The sequence below is a fragment of the Phoxinus phoxinus genome (assembly GCF_949152265.1).
Source record: "Phoxinus phoxinus genome assembly, chromosome: 2".
Lineage (NCBI taxonomy): Eukaryota > Metazoa > Chordata > Actinopteri > Cypriniformes > Leuciscidae > Phoxinus > Phoxinus phoxinus.
The window spans coordinates 7,199,393-7,220,028 of record NC_136877.1 but is presented as its reverse complement, the minus strand read 5'-3'; the positions used below and the strand labels follow the sequence as shown (position 1 = coordinate 7,220,028).

At 36.1% G+C, this 20,636-nt stretch overlaps 1 protein-coding gene across 4 annotated transcripts; it reads right to left on the bottom strand.

Annotated features, from left to right (window-relative positions):
- Positions 1 to 591: 591 nt before the first annotated feature.
- Positions 592 to 16,161, bottom strand: kars1 (lysyl-tRNA synthetase 1). Of its 4 annotated transcripts, XM_079586943.1 has the most exons (16): positions 15,405 to 15,588; positions 15,176 to 15,266; positions 14,597 to 14,727; positions 14,290 to 14,428; positions 14,032 to 14,197; positions 11,633 to 11,726; positions 11,359 to 11,545; positions 9,663 to 9,788; positions 8,103 to 8,222; positions 7,851 to 8,013; positions 5,270 to 5,443; positions 5,050 to 5,135; positions 4,115 to 4,200; positions 2,778 to 2,904; positions 1,155 to 1,298; positions 592 to 1,013 (listed from the first exon to the last, which is right to left on the bottom strand). In XM_079586943.1, the coding sequence occupies exons 3-16, from the start codon at positions 14,713 to 14,715 to the stop codon at positions 939 to 941; spliced, it is 1,806 nt and encodes a 601-aa protein (XP_079443069.1). In that variant the 5' UTR covers positions 14,716 to 14,727; positions 15,176 to 15,266; positions 15,405 to 15,588; the 3' UTR covers positions 592 to 938. The 4 variants fall into 4 exon arrangements, with proteins under 4 accessions (XP_079443069.1, XP_079443067.1, XP_079443068.1 ...); XM_079586941.1 differs by lacking the exons at positions 15,176 to 15,266; positions 15,405 to 15,588 and adding an exon at positions 16,007 to 16,120; XM_079586942.1 differs by lacking the exon at positions 15,176 to 15,266 and having other exon boundaries at positions 15,405 to 15,920.
- Positions 16,162 to 20,636: the final 4,475 nt, after the last annotated feature.

Sequence of the window (20,636 nt, the reverse complement as noted above, 5' to 3'; positions counted from 1 at the left end):
GTAACCACAGGTGTTATTCATCAAATGAAAGTCCACTAACGTTTGGTACAAATACTTAAGCATATTGTACAAATAATAGTTTTATAAAACAGTAAAATGTTCTGATTATATTAAAATATAAAATATTGTACATTCTTTCTATAAAATAAATGGTTAAAATACATGTGATGTTTTGCTGTCTAATGCAATATTCATACTTATTGGGGCCAGTTGTGTTGAGAAATTTTCCCCCGGTTTCACAAATGAGGCTTAAGATAGTCTCAGACTAAAATGCATGTTTGAGCCGTTTTAACTGAAAGCAACTTGCACTGACAGATCTTAAAATACATTAGAACCATTGTTTTGTCTCAAGGAACGCAGCACGTTAAAGTTTATAAAAGCTACTTAAATGTCCTAACTTACCTAAGGCCTAATCCTGGTTTGTCTGTGAAACCAGGCCTTATAGTTCATCAAGCTTTCAAATTATGACAATTGTACCATTACAAAACTGCTTTAAAATAGCATATTATATTTTAAGCAAACAAAAGGAGAGAACTAAAATGAGATTATGTCCATATGTGATATAGAAACAAAACACACAAACCTTTTGGGTTGTATAAGTCATTATTTATTGGGATTCAATTGAACATCCATTGTTAAAAAATACAGTAGGACAGAAGATCATAAAACATCCAAATATGTCTGAGAAACATCTGGTTTAATCACCCCAGGCCACAAAACTGCTGGAAATCGACAACGGGCAACAGAGAAAAGAAAACAGGATTCCTATTCCCCATAAAACTGTGAGCCGTATGTTAAAAGAACTGCTGAAATCCTTCCTTTCATTATGAACAGTGCATAGGTCTTGAATATTCAGGCTATAACCCTCAACAGTGACAAGAAATTGGACAGTTCAGGTTGAATCAAGAATGAAATCCTCAGGTGTGTTTTCTTCACAGTTACACTGATGTGCCCTCTGGAGGTGAAGCTGCTTTATTATCTTCAGGTTTCATAGCGGGGAAGAGAAGCACCTCCTGAAGTAAAGCACATCAATTCATAGCAGGCCGAGTTTTATTTCAAACCATCCACAGTATCATCTTTGACTGGTTTATATACAGGGCTACAATGTGTTAGTTGTAGTGGTTCTACTGAAAAGGTGTCATGGTGGGTCATACCTTGATGTTGTTGGAGTCTGTGAGGAACATGGTGAGCCGGTCGATGCCCATGCCCCATCCTGCCGTGGGTGGAAGCCCGTACTCCAAGGCAGTGCAGAAGGTCTCATCAATAAACATCGCCTCGTCGTCACCTTCTGCCTTGGCCTGTGGACACATTCATTCACCTGGAGGTTACTTTCAAACCAAAGCAGTTTGTAAGAGCCAATTCTGTATACGAGTAACGCATTCTACAGAGCCCCTAAAGGGACATTGTTAGTAGGGCTGCACAATATATCGAATTTATTGAAATATCGCAAATGTATATAAATCGCAATATGCATATAGCAACAGCTTGCAATAAATGGGGTCATGAACAAAAGTTCAAAAGACAAAGGTTTTTTAAATCTTTAATAAGTATCAGGATATATTTAATTCATACACTGAAAACTAAGCAATGTTTTATTTTTATATTTTATGATTCAGTATATTTTATTAAATAAACCTAATGTAGGATAACCTGAAACCCTGTGGTTTACACTGATGTTAAAATAACACTTCTTATGCTACAGTAAAACACTGATGTTCACTTTCAGAAGTTATAAGGATGTTTTCTTGTCATAAAAAGAATGTGAAACACATGTAGGTTATATAATTTTAAATATATTTTAAAGATAATTTAAGTTTATTTTACACACTTTAAGCATTATCGTATCGCATATCGAATATCGCATTATTTAAGGAGTTATCGCATATTGCATTTTTCTTCAATATCGCACAGCCCTAATTGTTAGGCTTGCTGTTGTAGTCGGTTACATTACAGTACATCACTGACAGGACGATGTCTGAGGATTCATTGACAAACATCTTATTTTGTAAAATGTGAGGTCCGTATCGCCACTCCCAATACAGAGTATACAAGAAGTGTCTTATGTTTACGAAGGCTCCATTTATTTCATCAAAAATAGTCAAAACAGTAATATTGTGAAATATAAATTTAAAATGGCTTCTATTTGAATATGTAAAAATGTAAATGTATTCCTGTGATGCAAAGCTAAATTTTCAGCATCATTACGCCAGAGTGTCACATGATCCTTCAGAAATCACTCTAATATGATCATTTGATGCTCAAGAAATATTTCTTATTATTACCAATGTTGAAAACTGCTTCATATTTTTGCAGAAACCATGACATTTTTTTTCAGGATTCTTTGATGAAGAGAATGTTCAACAGTATAGATTTGAAACCGAAATATTTTGTAACCTCAAAAAAAATCTTTACTGTCACTTTAGTTTATATTAATGCATCCTTTTGAAAAGTATTAATTTCTTTAAAACAAATCTTACTTGTGTACATTGCCACTCAAATGTTTGTAGTGATATATCATAAAAACACAAAATGTAATAGTGTAATTGGTCTAACGTGAATACCAAATAAATATTTTTTTTATTCAAATTAGTATACTTCTCAATATAATTACAATACCTATGCAAATACAGTGCATCAACACAAACCACCAGAACCAAGAGCAAGTGACTGGAATTTTTGCAATAGTTAGATATAAAATTTGAAACCTGAGAAACTCCCCCGAAATTAAACTTCAGGACAAGATTAACACAGAAAATGAGGTATTTGAGTTTCTTCACCATAGCCTGCTGCTCAAACAGTTCTCGCTGTCTGATGGGATCGTTCAACTCTGTGTAGGCATTGCAGATCTCCTTCTTCATCACGAAGAGTTCGAAGCGCTCAGTCAGACCTTTCTGTGATCTGTGCCTGTGTGAGGAGGAGAGACAGAAGATACATCAGATGAATGTGTTTGATCAGGGGTGTCCAAACCTGTCCTGCAGCGTTCAGCTTAACCCTTATTAAGCCTCTGGTATTGTTCATTTGAGGGTCACACTTGTGTTGTTCGCGGTCAAAAGTGACCGAACACCTGAAATGTAACTTTTTATTTTCAGTTAAATAAATGTAATACATTTGTTCAGTAATATTTTTCTTTTTTTCCTTTGTATTTTGAGAGAATTTCATGGTACTAATTCATATTTATGTGATAATTTAAGTTTATAATTTATATAATTAAAAAAATGTTCTACTATTTATTTTAGTACTTTCCAGTTAAAGCAGCATTTCATGTTAAAATAGAGAGAATATATTTTTGAAGGCATATTAGTGCTATCGGGTGGGAGTAAAAAAAAAAAAACATTGTCATGTTTTAACCACTAGACAGCTCTATATAAAAAGACTTGTTTTTACAAATACTTATTTTAGACATTTGGATACACATTTTGACTTCTCAAATACAACTTTTTGTTTTGTTTGAAATGTTTTTGCATTCATTTTACAGTCAAACCTGAACATTCAAAAGACATTTTGTTACACATCTAAATTCAACAAATGTAACAGGAATGCTTTATCAGAGGTAAATCAACCTGATTTCAACCTCTTACAGCCACACCAGTTCATTTGTGTGTATCTATTTTTGCTCTATTTTGCACTCTTGATATTTTAGAGTTACACCCCTTCTTTGCTGTGAACTTTTTTTCTACATAGTGAATGATTTGTAGAATGTGCACAAAAAAATCTCTGTATTTTCATTATCTTTGCACATTTCACATTAATTTCCTATGGCGGACATTTTTGACTGCAAACAAAACAAGTGTGTTTTGCGTATTGTTTTTACGACCAGCTTTTTCAAATCAAGTCCATACTTTTTTTTGTGGTCACATAGCGACTGCCACAAAAGTCATCGAGTTTCGTACCATTCCGATGAAGTAGAGATTTTTAAAATGTCAAAACAAGTTATAAAAATGACCGAACACCAGCAGAGGGTACACACCTGAACCCAGCTAACCAGGGTTTTCAGAGACTCCCTAGAAATCTGCAGGAGGTTGTCCCTCCAGGAGCAGGATTGGACACCCCTGGGTTAGATCATTTGTGACTTAGCCACGCAGTAAAAAAACTGAAATCTAAGTCAGGCACATACCATTTTGCTAGAGGACTCATGATCTGTGGATGATCACAGATGAATGTTGGGTTGATGCACTTCACCTCCAGGTAGTCTCCCACCAACTACATGAAAAAAAAAATCAACAACATGGAAAAATCAGTTTAAAATGTGTACATGTACACATCTTTTGTAAACAAGCCAACTGTTGTTAATGATATTGAGTGCTTTTTGTGTTGATACATATTTTTGTGAGCATTATACAATTTCTCTGAACAGATGGTGAACACTAATCCATGCAATAATGTCGGGCAGAAAACTCAAAGTGTGGGAATATTGAGAGGGTTAAAGAAAAAGGTGACCGGCTTCATTGTGAGCAAGACAGAGCACACTTCTCTCCGACAACGTGGACAAACTTGTGTTCCTTTCTCAGAATATGCAAAGACTGAGATCGGTGAGGTTAGTCAGGTATAGCTTAATTGTAGCGTTTCAGTTTGCCATTATATTTTATTTATTAGTTTTTATATAATTTATATGTATATGCCTGTAAACTTTTTGGTTAATGACATTCTTCAAAATATCTTCTTTTGTGTTCAGCAGAAGAAAGAAACTCGTACAGGTTTGGAACAACTTGAATGCGAGTAAATTATGACAAAAAAAAACATTTTTGGGTGAACTATCCCTTTAATATTTAAAATGTATTAATAAACATGTTACCTTTGGGAATTTAAGACAAGTTGGAGGTTATCCTAACTTTACGAGGTTATTTACAATGATTTTTAAAAACATTTAGATCAATCTTAAGAAATGTTTTTTTAGGAATACAAAGTATTCTTAACTTTATTTATAAGTAATAAAAAGAAAAGTAAATAGCAGTTAAGAAGAATTTTATTCCTAAGAATGTTTAGTGGCTCCCAGAGCTCTTTTCCATCGTATTTCTATTATAGAGTCAGTTTTTGGCCCGAGGATCGTACCTTATCAAGAAGACGAGCAGTTGTCCTAGGAGGAGGGCATTCAACTTCTTTCTGAGCACAAAGGTCATCTAGGAACTTGCGCGTTTCTGTAAAATAAAGACATGAGTTATTAAGAGTAAAGCTCCACCGGCCATGTTCGATTATGTCAAGTCATTTCCATGTAGTGATTTAAAAGTTCTTCTCTGTGCTCTTTTGTTTAGTGACTCCAAGTAGCCCTTACCATCACTGTCGTAGGTGTCAGGAGCTGGAAACTTCACTCCCAGTTCCTTCTCCAGGTCTTGAGTCATGCTGATCCGTCTGAAGGGAGGAGTGAAGTCTATTTCTTGGGCTGGTCCTTCTGGACCATCAGGATGATACGTCACCTTGTAGCCTCCGGTAATGTGCTTCACCATTCCTACGAAAGCAACAAACAAACGTCACTTAGTGTTTTTAGACACGTTATATTAATAAAGGGATTTGAATTAAATGGATAGTTCACCTTAACATTTTTATTCTCTAATTTACTAACCCTCATGCCATCCCTGATGTATATGACTTTCTTCAGATAAGCACAAACAAACATTTAAAAAAAAGAACCCATCTGTGTCCATATAATGCATGTGAATGGGTGCCGCATGTGTGATCACACACACACACACTGTGGCAGTGACCCATACGAACCCAATGAATCAATGTCTTCTTCACGTGTCACAACGTCCCTCTTATGAACGCACGTATAACATTTCATTTTTGGGCAACTATCCCTTTAAATCATTGAAAAATCATGGAATTACAGAATTATGGTAGTTCATACGTCTACTGACTATTGACGTCAAAATATTCATGTTAAAAGATTTAATTCACCCAAAAATGAACAGTCAATTACTTGCACGCAGGTCGTTTCAAAACCCACAAGACTTCCCTTTATCTTCAGAAAACTAATGAAGAAATTTATGAAACCTGAGATGTTTGTCCCTCAACCAAAACTTAAAGTTCATTAAAAAAAAAATCATAAAAACGAATCCATATATGAACAGATTACTTGTATTCCAAAGTGACTTGCAGTAAACGTCAAGCGTGCAAAACGTGCACACATTTGGATTCGTACTGAATGAGCGATCTACATGTGCCCAAGTTTAGTTGTATAGCGCATTTCCCACATGCCAGTAGTTTTGGGTTCGCTTTAAATTAGTTTAGGCTTGACATTAAATGTTTACAATGTATGCCACTATCATTCGTTTATTTTCTACTTATATTTTCCATTCCAGTTCATTTCTAAATACCATTACATTTAAAGGGTATACAGAGTGAGAGGAACATTTATAGTGTTAATAATGTCTGAAAACATTAAGTTTTATATATTTTAGAGATGCACCGATTGATCGGCTGGTGACCGGAATTGGACGATTTTCACGTGATCGGCCATGAGCGGCGAGCGGCCGGTCAGTCTGATATATACCGATTTCATGCCGGTCAAATGCAATCGGGCGCCGCATGATTAACATCGCGCAACATCAACATCAGCATCACACGTGCACACAGAACGCACATGTACGAAACTCGTGAATTACGGCCGTTTCACACCGCAAACGTGAGCGGCGCGCATTTTTTCCGGCGTGCATGTTAAATCAATGAGTGCGTTTACACCGGGAGCAGGAGCCGCGCGAGCAGCAGTGAAGCAGGGGTTTCGGCACAGTCTATTTTTCCTGCGCTCCTCACGCTCAATTAAAGTGAAAGCACGCTTTTGATGGACATAATAAATATGATTTCACACAAAGAAAGTGCCCAAAATGTACAGAATTTGCATGTCTAGACTCAAAAATATTTATAGAAAATGTACCGATTTAAACTTGTTTTTATTATTCAGTTTGGGTAAAAGTATATGGTGTTTTATAAAAAAAAAAATATATATATATATATATATATATATATATATATATATATATATATATATATATATATATATATATATATATAGAAAATAAATATTTGTGTGTACTGTAAATAAATCGGAATCGGCAGGTCAAACTTAATGAAAAATCGGAATCGGCCTAGAAAATTGTAATCGGTGCATCTCTAATATATTTTACATTTTAGAATGTAATAATAAAATGTGACATACTCCGATGCCACTTATCTGTATTTATTTTTCCTCAATGCAATTTGGACCCAGTTCAACTATCCCTTTAAGAAGGACTAGGAGCTAAACTAAAGAACTGAGAAATTCTGGTTTGATTCCACTTGAGTTCAGTTTCTTAATAAGCTTAAGTGTATTGCATTTATTTTTATTTTCATTTGAAGGATGCAGACATTCCAGAGCATGAAATGAGCAGAACAAGGTATGGCAGGGGATTGAGGCTACGTTCACCCTGCAAACCTTAATGCTCAATTCCGATTTTTTTTGTTCAGCTATTCACATTAGCTTTTAAATATCAGATTTGAGTGTTAAGTGGTTACGGTCGTGAACTGCACTGTACGCACAAAAGAATGATAACAAATACGGCAAGTACTGTCATATTAAAGTAAACACAGAGGTTACTGAAGTCAGCATTTACGCGTTCATTTATAAGGTTATGAGCCGCGGAAGCCAGTGAATTTGTGCAAAGGTGATACGAGGACGCAGACGAGAGCAATGTTTTTCTTGTACAGTTTTCCTAAAATTTTGCATGTAAATTTTGCTATATCAGAATTAGGACCATATATGGAAGTAGCCCAACAGAATTGAAAAGATCAGATTACATGTGGTTTGTGCCGTTCATACCGTTATATAAAAATTAGTCACGTGAGCAAAATAAATTGGATTTGAACTTAGCCTAACAAACCTGAGAGAAGCTTCTCTGTGATTTCCATAAGGTCATGATAGTCCGCAAAAGCCATGTAGAACTCGCATGTGGTGAACTCAGGGTTGTGGGTGAGATCGATGCCTTCGTTACGGAACTGACGCCCGATCTCATACACACGGTCGATTCCACCGACTACCAACATCTGAAACATTGATGAAGGTTAGATATCCAATATAACTAAAGAACTTCCAACATTTCAAATTTGAACGGCTGCTGCAGTGACACATTTACCTTATGGTAAAGCTCAGGAGCAATTCTCATGTAGAGGTTCATATTGAGCTCATTGTGGTAAGTGACAAAAGGTTTTGCTACAGCACCACCAGGTATCAGATTCATCATTGGTGTTTCAATCTGTAAAACACATCATAAATGGCAACCAGTAAAACATGGAGCAATTGAAGAAACTCTCTCAGCAAACCATCTCAATCTGCACAACATTGAAAAAAAATGACATTGCGATACAAAACTTTATTTTTATTTTTTTATAATTATTTCCAAATAGAGCTATTCAAGTCATCTAGTGAAATTAGGCATTCTAGAATGATTAGGGTGATTTTGTAGGGGAGTGAATCTGCATTGAACGTAATAAACATTACAAGCAAGAATAAATACAATAGAACAAAGATACAAATGTAATAAACAGTGCTTTATGTTTTCAGGTAAGTCTAACAGTATTCTGGTACGGAAATTGAATACTCAAATGTAAGAACAACACTGCATAGTCTTCACTGTATAAATTAAATATATTTCATCTTTGATAAAGCTACATAAGCGTTTTTCTCTTTGTATTTTGTTGTTTGGTTATCATTTATGACAGACAGAAGCAGGTTTATTAGGCCCCGATCACACCTGACGCCTTTTTCAGGTTCGAAAACGCGAGGCGCACCGCACTGGCCAATCACACAGAACGAGCAGTGCGCTGCATTTTTTATGTTGCTAGGCAACCACCGAAACAGCTGTCCTGTCAGTCAAGTAAACGTCAAATCAGCTTTTTATTAACTTTGTTAACATTGTGGTAGTTATGGTCCATGAAGTCGTTAGCTCCTGGTAACCCACGAGAGCACCACAAGTCTATCCTCCATCATCGCACTCTCCGGGCGTTCAAAGCAACTGTAGCTTTCATCACCACAACGGAAGGTCCGCCTCTCCATTCATTCGATTGGACAGTGGAAAAAAACGCGATGGCGCCGGGCGCTTTTTCCCGCTCTGAGTTGATTTATATTCAACTTCAAAAACGCGAGCCGCAGCAGGCGGTAAAAGCTTAGGCTGCTGTCACTTTAACACTGAATGCACGGATCCAATATAATGATACGCATCCGTTTTTCTTCTCAATTGTTTACATTCACGTGAACAATAAGCGACTGTTTGCGAGGATACTCGTCGACACAGGCATTTTGACAATTTTGCATGCATGTGTCCGTTCAACTGAAATTCGGTGTTCGTGTGTTGTCTGCGCGCACAGAAAACAGCACACAAGTTCCGAATTGAGTTCTTTCGCATCTTCTTGCGCTCTAATGGTTCAAAATTGCTTGAATGTTTAAACTGACAGGACCTAAAACATGTGCAGATGATAAACTTTCACTGTATGATGGTTAAACTTTGCAATTAATCCCTGAATCACGTGCGTTTTGAACCGTAGTGCAGATCAACTACAATCCCTATGACATCGCACATCCTGCAAAACACAGCACATCACGGATGCACACATTGTGATATCAATGCTAAAACTATATATCGTGAAGTCCTAATCTGCACTTCACTACAGAGATCTCCTTCTTGTGTCATCCTTACCTCAAGAAACCCAAGCTGGTCCAGAAAACTGCGGAGATAAGTGATGATCTTGGAACGGGTAACAAACTTCTGTCGCACGGAGTCATTAAGAATCAGGTCCAGATATCGCTGTCGGAACCTGGTTTCCTAAAGGAACAATGAATAAACATCAGTACATGTGACATCATGAATGACGAATGAAGCATTCGCTGTCTTGCAATTTGGCAATATCATCAATAAATGCTAATGGCCTCTTGCATAGCAACAGATGAGTGTGCATACAAAATGAATAATGGAATACAATTTCCCATCAACCCTTTTTACTGTTTTGAACAGATAAAATGCAGCTGCATTTCAGTTATTTATTTTGGAAAGATGAAATCCTTCCTGTGATTGCACTACACAACACACTCAAAGTCTTTGCACAGAGCAATAAGTACTATTACAACTACTATTTATTTAATATTATATATTGATGTCTTAAAAAAAAGCACTTTAATGAAATAAAGGCCACTTAAATGACTTTATGACTTTCAAAAAGTGGATTTTATAATGTCAATACTTTTACTTTATAGTAAATCCTTGTTTTAATAACCTTATGTCAATCTTTTGATGTGTTGTTGACTAACACACTAAAGCACATGTAAAGTACGTATTATAATTTTAATAGCGTGTTATTGATATTACATTTAAAGTTGACCCATTTTAAATGTACTAAATTGCAACATCATTAAATACATGACATAAAAGTTAAGAGAAATTACATTGATAAATGCTTGTCAGTAAATTCAGCAGTGCACATAGCATATTTCAAAGACAATAGAGGTAAATATGAAATTACACATAAAGATGTTCTTAAGTCCAACAAAAAAAAGCACTAAAAAGTTCAACTATAATAAACAATAATACACTTTCATTTAAATGTAATTAACATGCAATTATGTGTCTTAAAGCTGCCGTCGGCAAAAAATTTTTTGATCAAATTCAGTGAAATTGACACTATAATCCGACAGAACAACATAAATAAGGTGGTTTTAGAGAAAACCCCGAGCTTCTAACTCCACCTGGAGCGTGTTATTTTGTTTGGCAAAAATCCACCGCTCTCGGTTCATCGGGTCTAATCAGCGCAGGGGTGTGTGAGATCTGACTGTCAATCACAGATCCCCCTCCCTCGCGCAGACGCGGACGTTACAATATCACATACACACAACACGCCTGAAGTTCGCCTGAAGATTGTACGAAGCGTGATGGCAGAGAGAAAATCTAATAACAAGCTTCCAATTCCTCGTTTATTGCTATCTATGGATAGATTAGCCAGGGCAGCCTACCTCCGAGTCTATGGTGTTGATCGATGCTGAAAAGACGGACGCGTTCACAGAAAATCAGGTACACACGCACTGACGATGGGCGGGTGCTCGTTGGTAGTGGGGGAGGGGCATGAGAGTTGTAAACATTCAAAATTTTGTCTAAGTCCACTCAATCTGCCAGACTTGCCGACGGCAGCTTTAAAACATTACATTCAGTTGCATGCACTTAAGTATATTCTTTTAAAAGTAATAAACACTTTTTAATATGCATAATAAGTCCCAGTCAGTTGCATATTGGTTTTTGCAGCGCTGCTGTACTAGCACTAAATTGTACCCCTATACCAGAGACAAAGGGTGTGCTAAAAACGAAGGGTAAAACCGAAAGAGAGTTTAAAGAAACTAGTTTTTACCTTGTCTTTCAGGCCAAAGTGAAGGTGGGGAAGCATATGAAGGCACGGAGACAACAGGGTCATCTCCACTGGGAGGATGCTCAACTCGCCCTTCTTTGTCTTGCCAGGGTTCCCCCGGACACCAATGATGTCCCCGCGCCTTAGTTTGTTGTTGATGTGCACAAAATCTTCTTCTGATTTGTAGTTCCTAAGAATAAATAACAAAACACAGGTTAAGTTACTACATCAAAATGTGAAATGCCAGCTAAACGTGATGCCGTAGTGCAAATCCGACCTGGAGTTGGCCATGACCTGCAGCTTGACTCCTTCTCCTCGCAGGTCATAGAACAGCAGCTTGGCACCTGAAGCCCTCTTAGCGTGGACACGACCTTTCAAACAAGCAAAAACACGAAGGCACAAAATAAGGAAAGAATCTAAAGGTTTTTTAAACCGATGTTTTGGATCAAGCAGCAGAAATGTCTCTTTTTGTTAAAGATATATTAATTCTTCACATTTTTAGGTGAATTAAATTTGTTTCGCATTACCAATGGCCAAGCGCGAGTCGCAGGATGTATTGACGAACGTGGAAGCGCAGATGATATAGCAAAACGAAACACCGGTCACGAATTAGAAGTCTTTTAAAGAGAAATGTGGGAGGAGCTTGAGTTTAAACAGTGAGAGGCGTCTCTCACCTTATGCTGGGTACACCCTACAAGATATTCGGGGCAATTCTGGACCGATTTCTCCCCTTCCGACAATCCTACATAAAGTCCCGATTATCTTGATGGTTCAACAGATTATCTAATCAGATTTTCCTGTGGTGTAAGGTCTATTAAGAGTGACTGAATCTGCTCTGAAGAACGTCAGAGCCGCCGTGATCTCGAATCATGTTGAATATGTATGCGATCAGAAATCCTGTTGTGTGTGTGGGGAACCCCAAGGACAAACGCACGCACGCTCTGGAGATTATCACATGAAATGAAACAATACCCAATCTGAAAGCGAGCTGATGGAAGACTGTAATATGTAAAGTCCATATTCACACCGTCTCCACGACTTAATTAAACATTTTTCTCTTTTTCCCCCCCATGAATTTTATGTGAAAAGCAGTCGATACACCAAGCACCATTTCTTCTTGCCGGTCGTCCTCCATGTTTGTTTACTGTAAAGTCACGTTTGATGCGAGAGATTTTGCGAGGTTATCCGTGTGCACAGAATCTGTTAGTGTGTGTTGTGCTTTCCTGATCACTCCACACACACTAGAGGAACAAAACGGTTAAATCTATGATTTCTTGTCGTCATGTTTGTGGTCTCTCACATTTTGAAAATCTTATATGATTTAAACAATTATTTTAGAGGATAAAATGGATAGACTGCATTCTGCCACTAAGACCAGACCTAGTATAGAAATTATGTTAATTAAGAGTAGGGAACTAAGTAGAAATAAGAAATAGTTAGAATAAAAATACCCATATTGGGAATTAGAGTACTTCTTGACTCAAATATACCATCCTCAGGTTCCTTTTGTATATAGTTAAAACAAATTATATAAGATGCCAAAACCAATCAGTGAATTTGGTACCCACTCTACCAGCTGAGTATTACATATACAACTGTATTGCTTGTTGAATTGCGGAAAAGGCAGTGTTACTGTAATGGTTTGCAATATTTTGTCATTCAAGCTTACGCTACTCTTACATGCGTCGGGTCAAAGGTCATTCTTCCACCAAAACTAGACTTGCGTACGACCGTTACCAGAAGCCAGTGATTTTAGTTTATAAAGTTATGTAGGGCTGTAAACGATTAATCGCATCCAAAATAAAAGTTTGTGTTTACATAATATATGCGTGTATTGTGTAGAATTATTTTGTATATATAAATACACACACATGCATGTATATATTGGAGAAATATTTGCATGTATATACTGCATATATATTTTTATATAATTTATATTATATAATATAAACTATTTTATATATAAATAAAAAATTTCTTAAATATATACATGCATGCGTGTGTATTTATATATACAAAATAATTTTACACAATACACACACATATATTATGTAAACACAAACTTTTATTTTGGATGCGATTAATCGTTTACAGCCTTAAAGCTATAAATATGAATATTTTTCTTACAAAAAAACAGATGGATGTGCTTTTTTGTAGCCTGGCTCCGCCCTCCTACGTACTTCCACTCAATTTTCTTTTTCTTTCAGAACTACGTCTGGGATTGTGGTATATTCTTGGGTTTTCTCCAGTCAATTTTTTACCGGTCCAACCAGCAAACAGTGGGAGTGGCTGAGAACGATGACGTTGAGGTTGTGCGTTAGTTTGAGTCGTCATACGTCACGACCAAACGTTAGCGATTGGTTATAGCAAATCCAGACTGACTTTGGGCAGATCCAATAGTTTTAAACTTCAACAGAGTACCCGCCTACAAGGAAGTTAAAGCTTGTCAATGGAGAGAGGCCAGAATCTCTATTACAAATTAAATGTACGAGAGTCTGGTAGAACCAGGCTACGTTTTTGGGAGTTTAATTTCTTTTCTTAAATATAAATCTGATTTTGTTTGGCTGAAAGAAGAAAGTCACATACAACTAGGATGGTTTGAGGGTGAGTAAATTATGGGATAATTTTCATTGTTGGGTGACCCAACCCTTTAAAAAACAAGTAGAAAACATTTACCTGATAAATTGAGGACAACATCAGTCAAGTGGTCCCCTGGCTGAAGGTGGCTATATCGCTCAATGAACTCCATAAGCGACACGTCCACATGGAACTTGTGAGGGTACGGGTCTTCAGCGGTTCCCTTCAAGGCTTGAATGGCTTGTGAGCGGATCTTGAAGTATTGCTGTATTGAAAACAAGAGGGGCAAGATAAATCACAATTGATTCTGAATTTGTGTGCCAGAAATATGACTTCCATAATCAATACTCAACATACATTTGGGTCCAGGGTTTCCTCATCGGCCCCATATGCATTTTGCTGTGGCTTGTCATTGGTCTCCTGTTCCTGTTGTTCTTTGACCTTGGCTTCCTTCTCAGCTGCCTTCTTCTCAGCTTTCATGCGCCTTTTCAGCTCACTAAAGACATATAGGGTTAGAACGAGGCTCAGTCGCCATGCGGAGAAACACTACTGGCATTGCTGTCGCACAGCTTGCACATTCATGCTGTGGTAGTCTCTAGCAAGCATATTTTTTTTTGTGACAAAAGGTTGGTCGCTTTTCGCATTAAATGGAAAGACCACCAACCTTTTGCCACTTCTCCAGCGACTTCCTTGAATAAGCAAAGGCAGGCTTTGTGAACTGGGAAGAGCAAACGTCTGCGCCCTGAACGCTTGCAGCCTGCATATTCTGACCAGACTCAACATGATGCGAACGCCCTATTTGATGAATCAAAAAAGAAAATAAGGGTCAGATGTATTGCACCCTTACAGAAACGTACCATGTTACAGGAATTATATTATACGGTGATACCATGGTACTATGGTTATAGTTTTCACTGTAATAAATACATCATTGCTGTTTTTTTTTATATATATAATGTTGCTGGTAACACTTTACAGTAAGGTCTCATAGTTAATGTTAGTTACTGCAATGAGCCTTACATTCGTCTCAGTATGGATTTTTTTTAAAAATCAGTTAATATATGACTTTGTAGTTAGATCATGTTTGCATTGTAGTTAGATCATGTTATTAACAGATAAAACATTTTACTTTAATAATGTAATAGTAGCCTAAATGTTAATAACATTAAGATTAATAAATGCTTTCGAAGTTTTTTTTTTCATTGTTAGGCCACGCTGTTAACTAATGTTAAAAAAAACTTACTGTAAAATGTTACCATGTGAAGAAATTATTCTCGAATAATAATACTGCGATTATAAAATACTTTTTCGTCCTGACAGGTGATACAGCCTTTCTAAAATGAGAAAGAGAGAAAAACAGCTGACCACTCGTTCTTTTGAGCCTGATATTTCCAATTAATTATTTGAATCGGTTCACAAAAAAGAATCTCTTTAGCTGAAATCAAAACAGCATAATAATGAAACTAACATACTTCTGTTGTAGTATGAGTAAGTTAACGTTAGTATCCTAGCATGCTAGTCCGAATTCAGCATGACCCGAAAACCAATAGTGAAAGCATTCAGACAATACTTGGACTGATAAGGCGAAAAACAAGATACTTTAATAACCTAATCGCAGGGACGTTACAATAAGATATATTTACGAAGTCACGACGTAAAATAATTGTCGAATCGGCTCTATGAAATACAGGGTAACGGAAAATTCGGACCTCTCATAACGTTACGCGAATACGCCATTAGCTTCTGTTGACCCGCTAAGGAATTATGGGGAATGAAGTTGTCATTTGGACAAATAAATGCAACCGGCTGTGCAATTTTAGGATTTATGAGCATAACCGAGAATGCTGGCGAGAGAATTATCGGCACAAACACTATACATGGTGTGAATAGGTATCAAAACACTGTCAGTCTATCGCGTTCACGCGGATCTAACCACGTTGCCCGGCATGCGTTTAACCCGAATCTCACAGCACAGTGAAAGTCACACTAAGCCATACAATGCACACAAGCAAACTTATGTTTAGCGTTTCGTACAGAATAAGCATAATCACTGTAATTCTATAAATGTATGTACTTTTTGCTGAGTTTGTCTCCATCCACGACAGCTCCGTCTGCCATCTTCTTCTCCGCGCTCTTCCGCCAGGCAAACACACACACACAGAAGCGATGAGACTGAAGCCAGATATAAGTTACAACACAGCAGCAATAAACTAGCTAATATTCAACCACATTTCAGTGTAAAAGTATCGTTGCTTGGGGTTGCATCAGTCACTTTCTCCTCTAATTATTTATTTCTATAAATATCTGCATGTTTAACATAAACAACACCAGCAATGTTCATTCATAAAACGAATTTCACATTATTACACAATAAAACAATGGTTAAATGGTGGTTAATTGTTAAATTATGAAACTGTAAAATATAAATAATTGTATAAAAAAATAACAATAATAAAAGAAACACACACAAACATTTTTATTTATATATAGGCCTACTGTATATTTCCCTAAATAATATTAAGACCCTGCATGGTCACTTCCACTTAAGAAATTTTCTTTCATGTTGCATCAGATCTTGTAATTCTACTATTTCACCCATAAAATTTGAGGCACAAATCAGCCTCCTCGTATTATTGTGTTTTAAATTTGTGAAATGTATCAGTATCTGTTAATATTGAAGTAGACCTACACATAGATCTATTTTGAAGTGTTATATCATTAGTGCTGTCAAAACTATGAATCTAACAAAAAAATAGTGTGTACCATGCTATTTGTGTCTATATATAATGTAATGTCTACATACATACATATATATATAATGTCTACATGTGTCTAATGTCTAAATAATGTATACATGTATATGTAAGGCCCGGCTCGATTGGCCCACTCAGCGGGTGAAGGAATGCACGTTACTGTCTTTCCTCATGGCAAAGTAATTCGATTAAATTAAATACATTTTCTTGTTATTTCATATGACTCCATAAATGAAAAGGTTTTAATGATATCTGTGCATAATTAAATGTGAGCGAATGTTTGACTATTCTTTTTAACTCTTTACTGAAAATAATGTTAGTCAGTTAGAATAAAATCAAAATGTTTACAATTCATTGTGTCATAGCAAAGGTTAAAAAGGGTCATAGGTTACAACACAGCAGCAATAAACTAGCTAATATTCAACCACATTTCAGTGTAAAAGTATCGTTGCTTGGGGTTGCATCAGTCACTTTCTCCTCTAATTATTTATTTCTATAAATATCTGCATGTTTAACATAAACAACACCAGCAATGTTCATTCATAAAACGAATTTCACATTATTACACAATAAAATAATGGTTAAATTGTGGTTAATTGTTAAATTATGAAACTGTAAAATATAAATAATTATATAAAAAAATAACAATAATAAAAGAAACACACACAAACATTTTTATTTATATATATATAGGCCTACTGTATATTTCCCTAAATAATATTAAGACCCTGCATGGTCACTTCCACTTAAGAAATTTTCTTTCATGTTGCATCAGATCTTGTAATTCTACTATTTCACCCATAAAATTTGAGGCACAAATCAGCCTCCTCGTATTATTGTGTTTTAAATTTGTGAAATGTATCAGTACCTGTTAATATTGAAGTAGACCTACACATAGATCTCTTTTGAAGTAGTGTTATATCATTAGTGCTGTCAAAACTATGAATCTAACAAAAAAATAGTGTGTACCATGCTATATGTGTCTATATATAATGTAATGTCTACATACATATATATATAATGTCTACATGTGTCTAATGTCTAAATAATGTATACATGTAGGGTGAATTGCCCTAATGTGGGACACTGCCTAATGTGGGACACCTAAGCTCTAGTGTTTGTAGGTCCCACACAAATACATGAATGACAGTGAAACTATGGGTTAGAAAAAGCTGTGGTGTCATGTTATCAAAATCACATGACCTATCAAATGTCCAATCATATTTGAGGGTGGAGCAATCATCAAACAGGAGACACCTTGTGTGAAGACCATCCGAAGGTTAATGACATAGAGTTTTAACAAATTTGATATTAAGGAGTTAAATACATTTTAAACAAAGCAATCCTGCTACTTTTTAGCCTAATATGCTTATGAAATGTTTGTCCATCAAAAAATAGTGGAACTTTGTGTGCATAATCTATATATTTTATATTTTTATAAAATTTCCTAGTGTCCCACATTAGGAAATGTGGTTTCCAAATCCGGGACAGCATGATCAGCCTAATGTGGGACAGTACTTCAATGAGTCAAAAATGTGTGTTGGGGCATGATTTGTGGGACAAACATGGTTATTTACATGGTTTTAGTCTTGTAATGCAATATTTGAATACTGTTAATGCAGATTTGTACAGTCATGTTTATTTTTTTATTCTTTTTTTCCTTTTTGTGTGTGTGTGTCTCTCTCTCTATCTCTCTCTCTCTCTCTCTCTCTCTGTGTGTGTGTGTGTGTGTGTGTGTGTGTGTTTGTGTGTGTGTGTGTGTGTGTGTGTGTGTGTGTGTGTGTGTGTGTGTGTGTGTAAAAGGTAGGTAGTTGACTTGAGGAAAAATAGCGCTGAATTTAATTTAAAAACGCAGTAGAAAACCAATAAAGCCATTCCACTTTATTTTATGCATCTGATTAATTCAATGAAATGTATTTTTAGATCACAATGGCAAAGGTGAGAAAGACAGGGACAGATTGTCAGATGCAGAAAGAAAGGCAGAAGCAGGGAAAGGATAAGTTGTTAAGTAAACCGAACTAGATAATAAGATGTATTATCGGTCTGATGATGTTCAGTTATCCATGTTTCATCCATCCATAACCAAGAAAATTATTAACTAAGATTTAAGAGAGAATCTAAAATAAAATAAGATTTTACTATTCTACATATATCAATGTGATTTTTGGTCTTTTATCATAGATTTTTAAGTGTCCCATATTGGGGACACAACTGTCCCACATTAGGAAAGCTGCAGATTGTCTCAGACGACTTGCAATAAGAGCACTAATATGTCTATAATTTCTCTTATGAATGGGTTATCTGAATTTTCTCTTTTGATTTGATTAGGAAACATACTGGGGTTTTTAAAAAAGTATTGGGTGTGGATTTAATGTTTTGGTTACACATCGCAATATGTCACAGAAGTCTGAAGTGCAGAAAATGTCCCACATTAGGGCAATTCACATGTAAGGCCCGGCTCGATTGGCCCACTCAGCGGGTGAAGGAATGCACGTTACTGTCTTTCCTCATGGCAAAGTAATTAGATTAAATTAAATAAATTTTCTTGTTATTTCATATGACTCCATAAATGAAAAGGTTTTAATGATATCTGTGCATAATTAAATGTGAGCGAATGTTTGACTATTCTTTTTAACTCTTTACTGAAAATAATGTTAGTCAGTTAGAATAAAATCAAAATGTTTACAATTCATTGTGTCATAGCAAAGGTTAAAAAGGGTCATAGGTAGGCTATAATATGTCATTTTTTAGGTGAATATATCAAGCCAATTTAAAAATCAGTTCAAAGATAATCAATAGCCTACAATAACATCAAATTCTCAGAGATAAAGAGTAAAAGATGGAGGTTAAACCCGACATTTAGAAAAAAATACATAATGCTGAAGTCCTTGAGATCCTTCAACATTATGGGCTGATCTGAGTTACAGCCTCTTGCATTTCATTATAGACAGAAACTTCTTTCACATGGAAACATGCAATGGGAATTTGCATTCATAGGTTTCACCTTTTTAGAGCAGGAGGCCATTTGCTTGGAAGACTCACCCTTCTGTGTGCAACTTTATTACCTTTTATTTTACTTCTTTGGGAATGAGACATTTGTACCAGTCGCACTGATACATTTCAAATGATACCAAACATATATAAAACTGTCTGAAAATTGTTCACATTTTAACCATATAGATTTTGGGTGAATTTCAGTGATCTCAGCATGAGGGAGAAGAGGGAAAGAGATATATTCTGACTGAGGTGAGACTTTCGTCTCAAATGGTGATGATAACTTCACAAGAGAGTTCAAATGTAATTTACAGAAAGGTCCTTTGTCTACTCAGGGAGTGGTCATTCCTCAACCAGACTGCCATACTCTATACTTTTCTCAAGTCGTACAAAATATATACACATATTTTTTGAGTATATTAATATACATTATGTCATATATATATATATAGCCTATATATATTGTAAGAACATCTGTATGTATATATATGCTGTGTGTGTGTGTGTGTGTTATACGCGGTGTTACAGTGCTTACACTGTAAGCATTATCGCATTACCACCTCGGTTGTGCGCTAACAATGCCTCTTAGCTGTTATACATTTGTAGATTGTGGGATATCAAAGGCAGTGAAGGATAGATCTATGCTGCCTTCAAAAATCGACCTCGATCAGATATCTCAGGAGACAGGAAGTGAAACTAACATTGCATTCGTCCTACCAAGGCAGCATTTTTCAGTTTTCGGACGCAACCCACTGCTTCTTGGTGCTTGTTGCTTTAATTGTGGAGGGAAGAAAGTAGTAAATTTGCACAAAAGAGTGTTTTTAAAGACTAGCTTGTGCCGGATTTGACTGATAAAACCATAGTTATACAACGTTTTAAACATGGTCTAGTCGTGTCTAGTCATCTAGTCATGACTGAATGAAGTGCAATGAAGAAGCAGAATCTGTTGGCTGAGAG

Coding starts and splice junctions, on each gene's coding strand:
- kars1 (XM_079586941.1), bottom strand. CDS start 14,715: ATGTTGAGTCTGGTCAGAATATGCAGGCTGCAAGCGTTCAGGGCGCAG. Junction 14,429..14,596: donor CGCTGGAGAAGTGGCAAAAG/GTTGGTGGTCTT, acceptor ATATGTCTTTAG/TGAGCTGAAAAGGCGCATGA. Junction 14,198..14,289: donor AGGAAACCCTGGACCCAAAT/GTATGTTGAGTA, acceptor TTTTCAATACAG/CAATACTTCAAGATCCGCTC.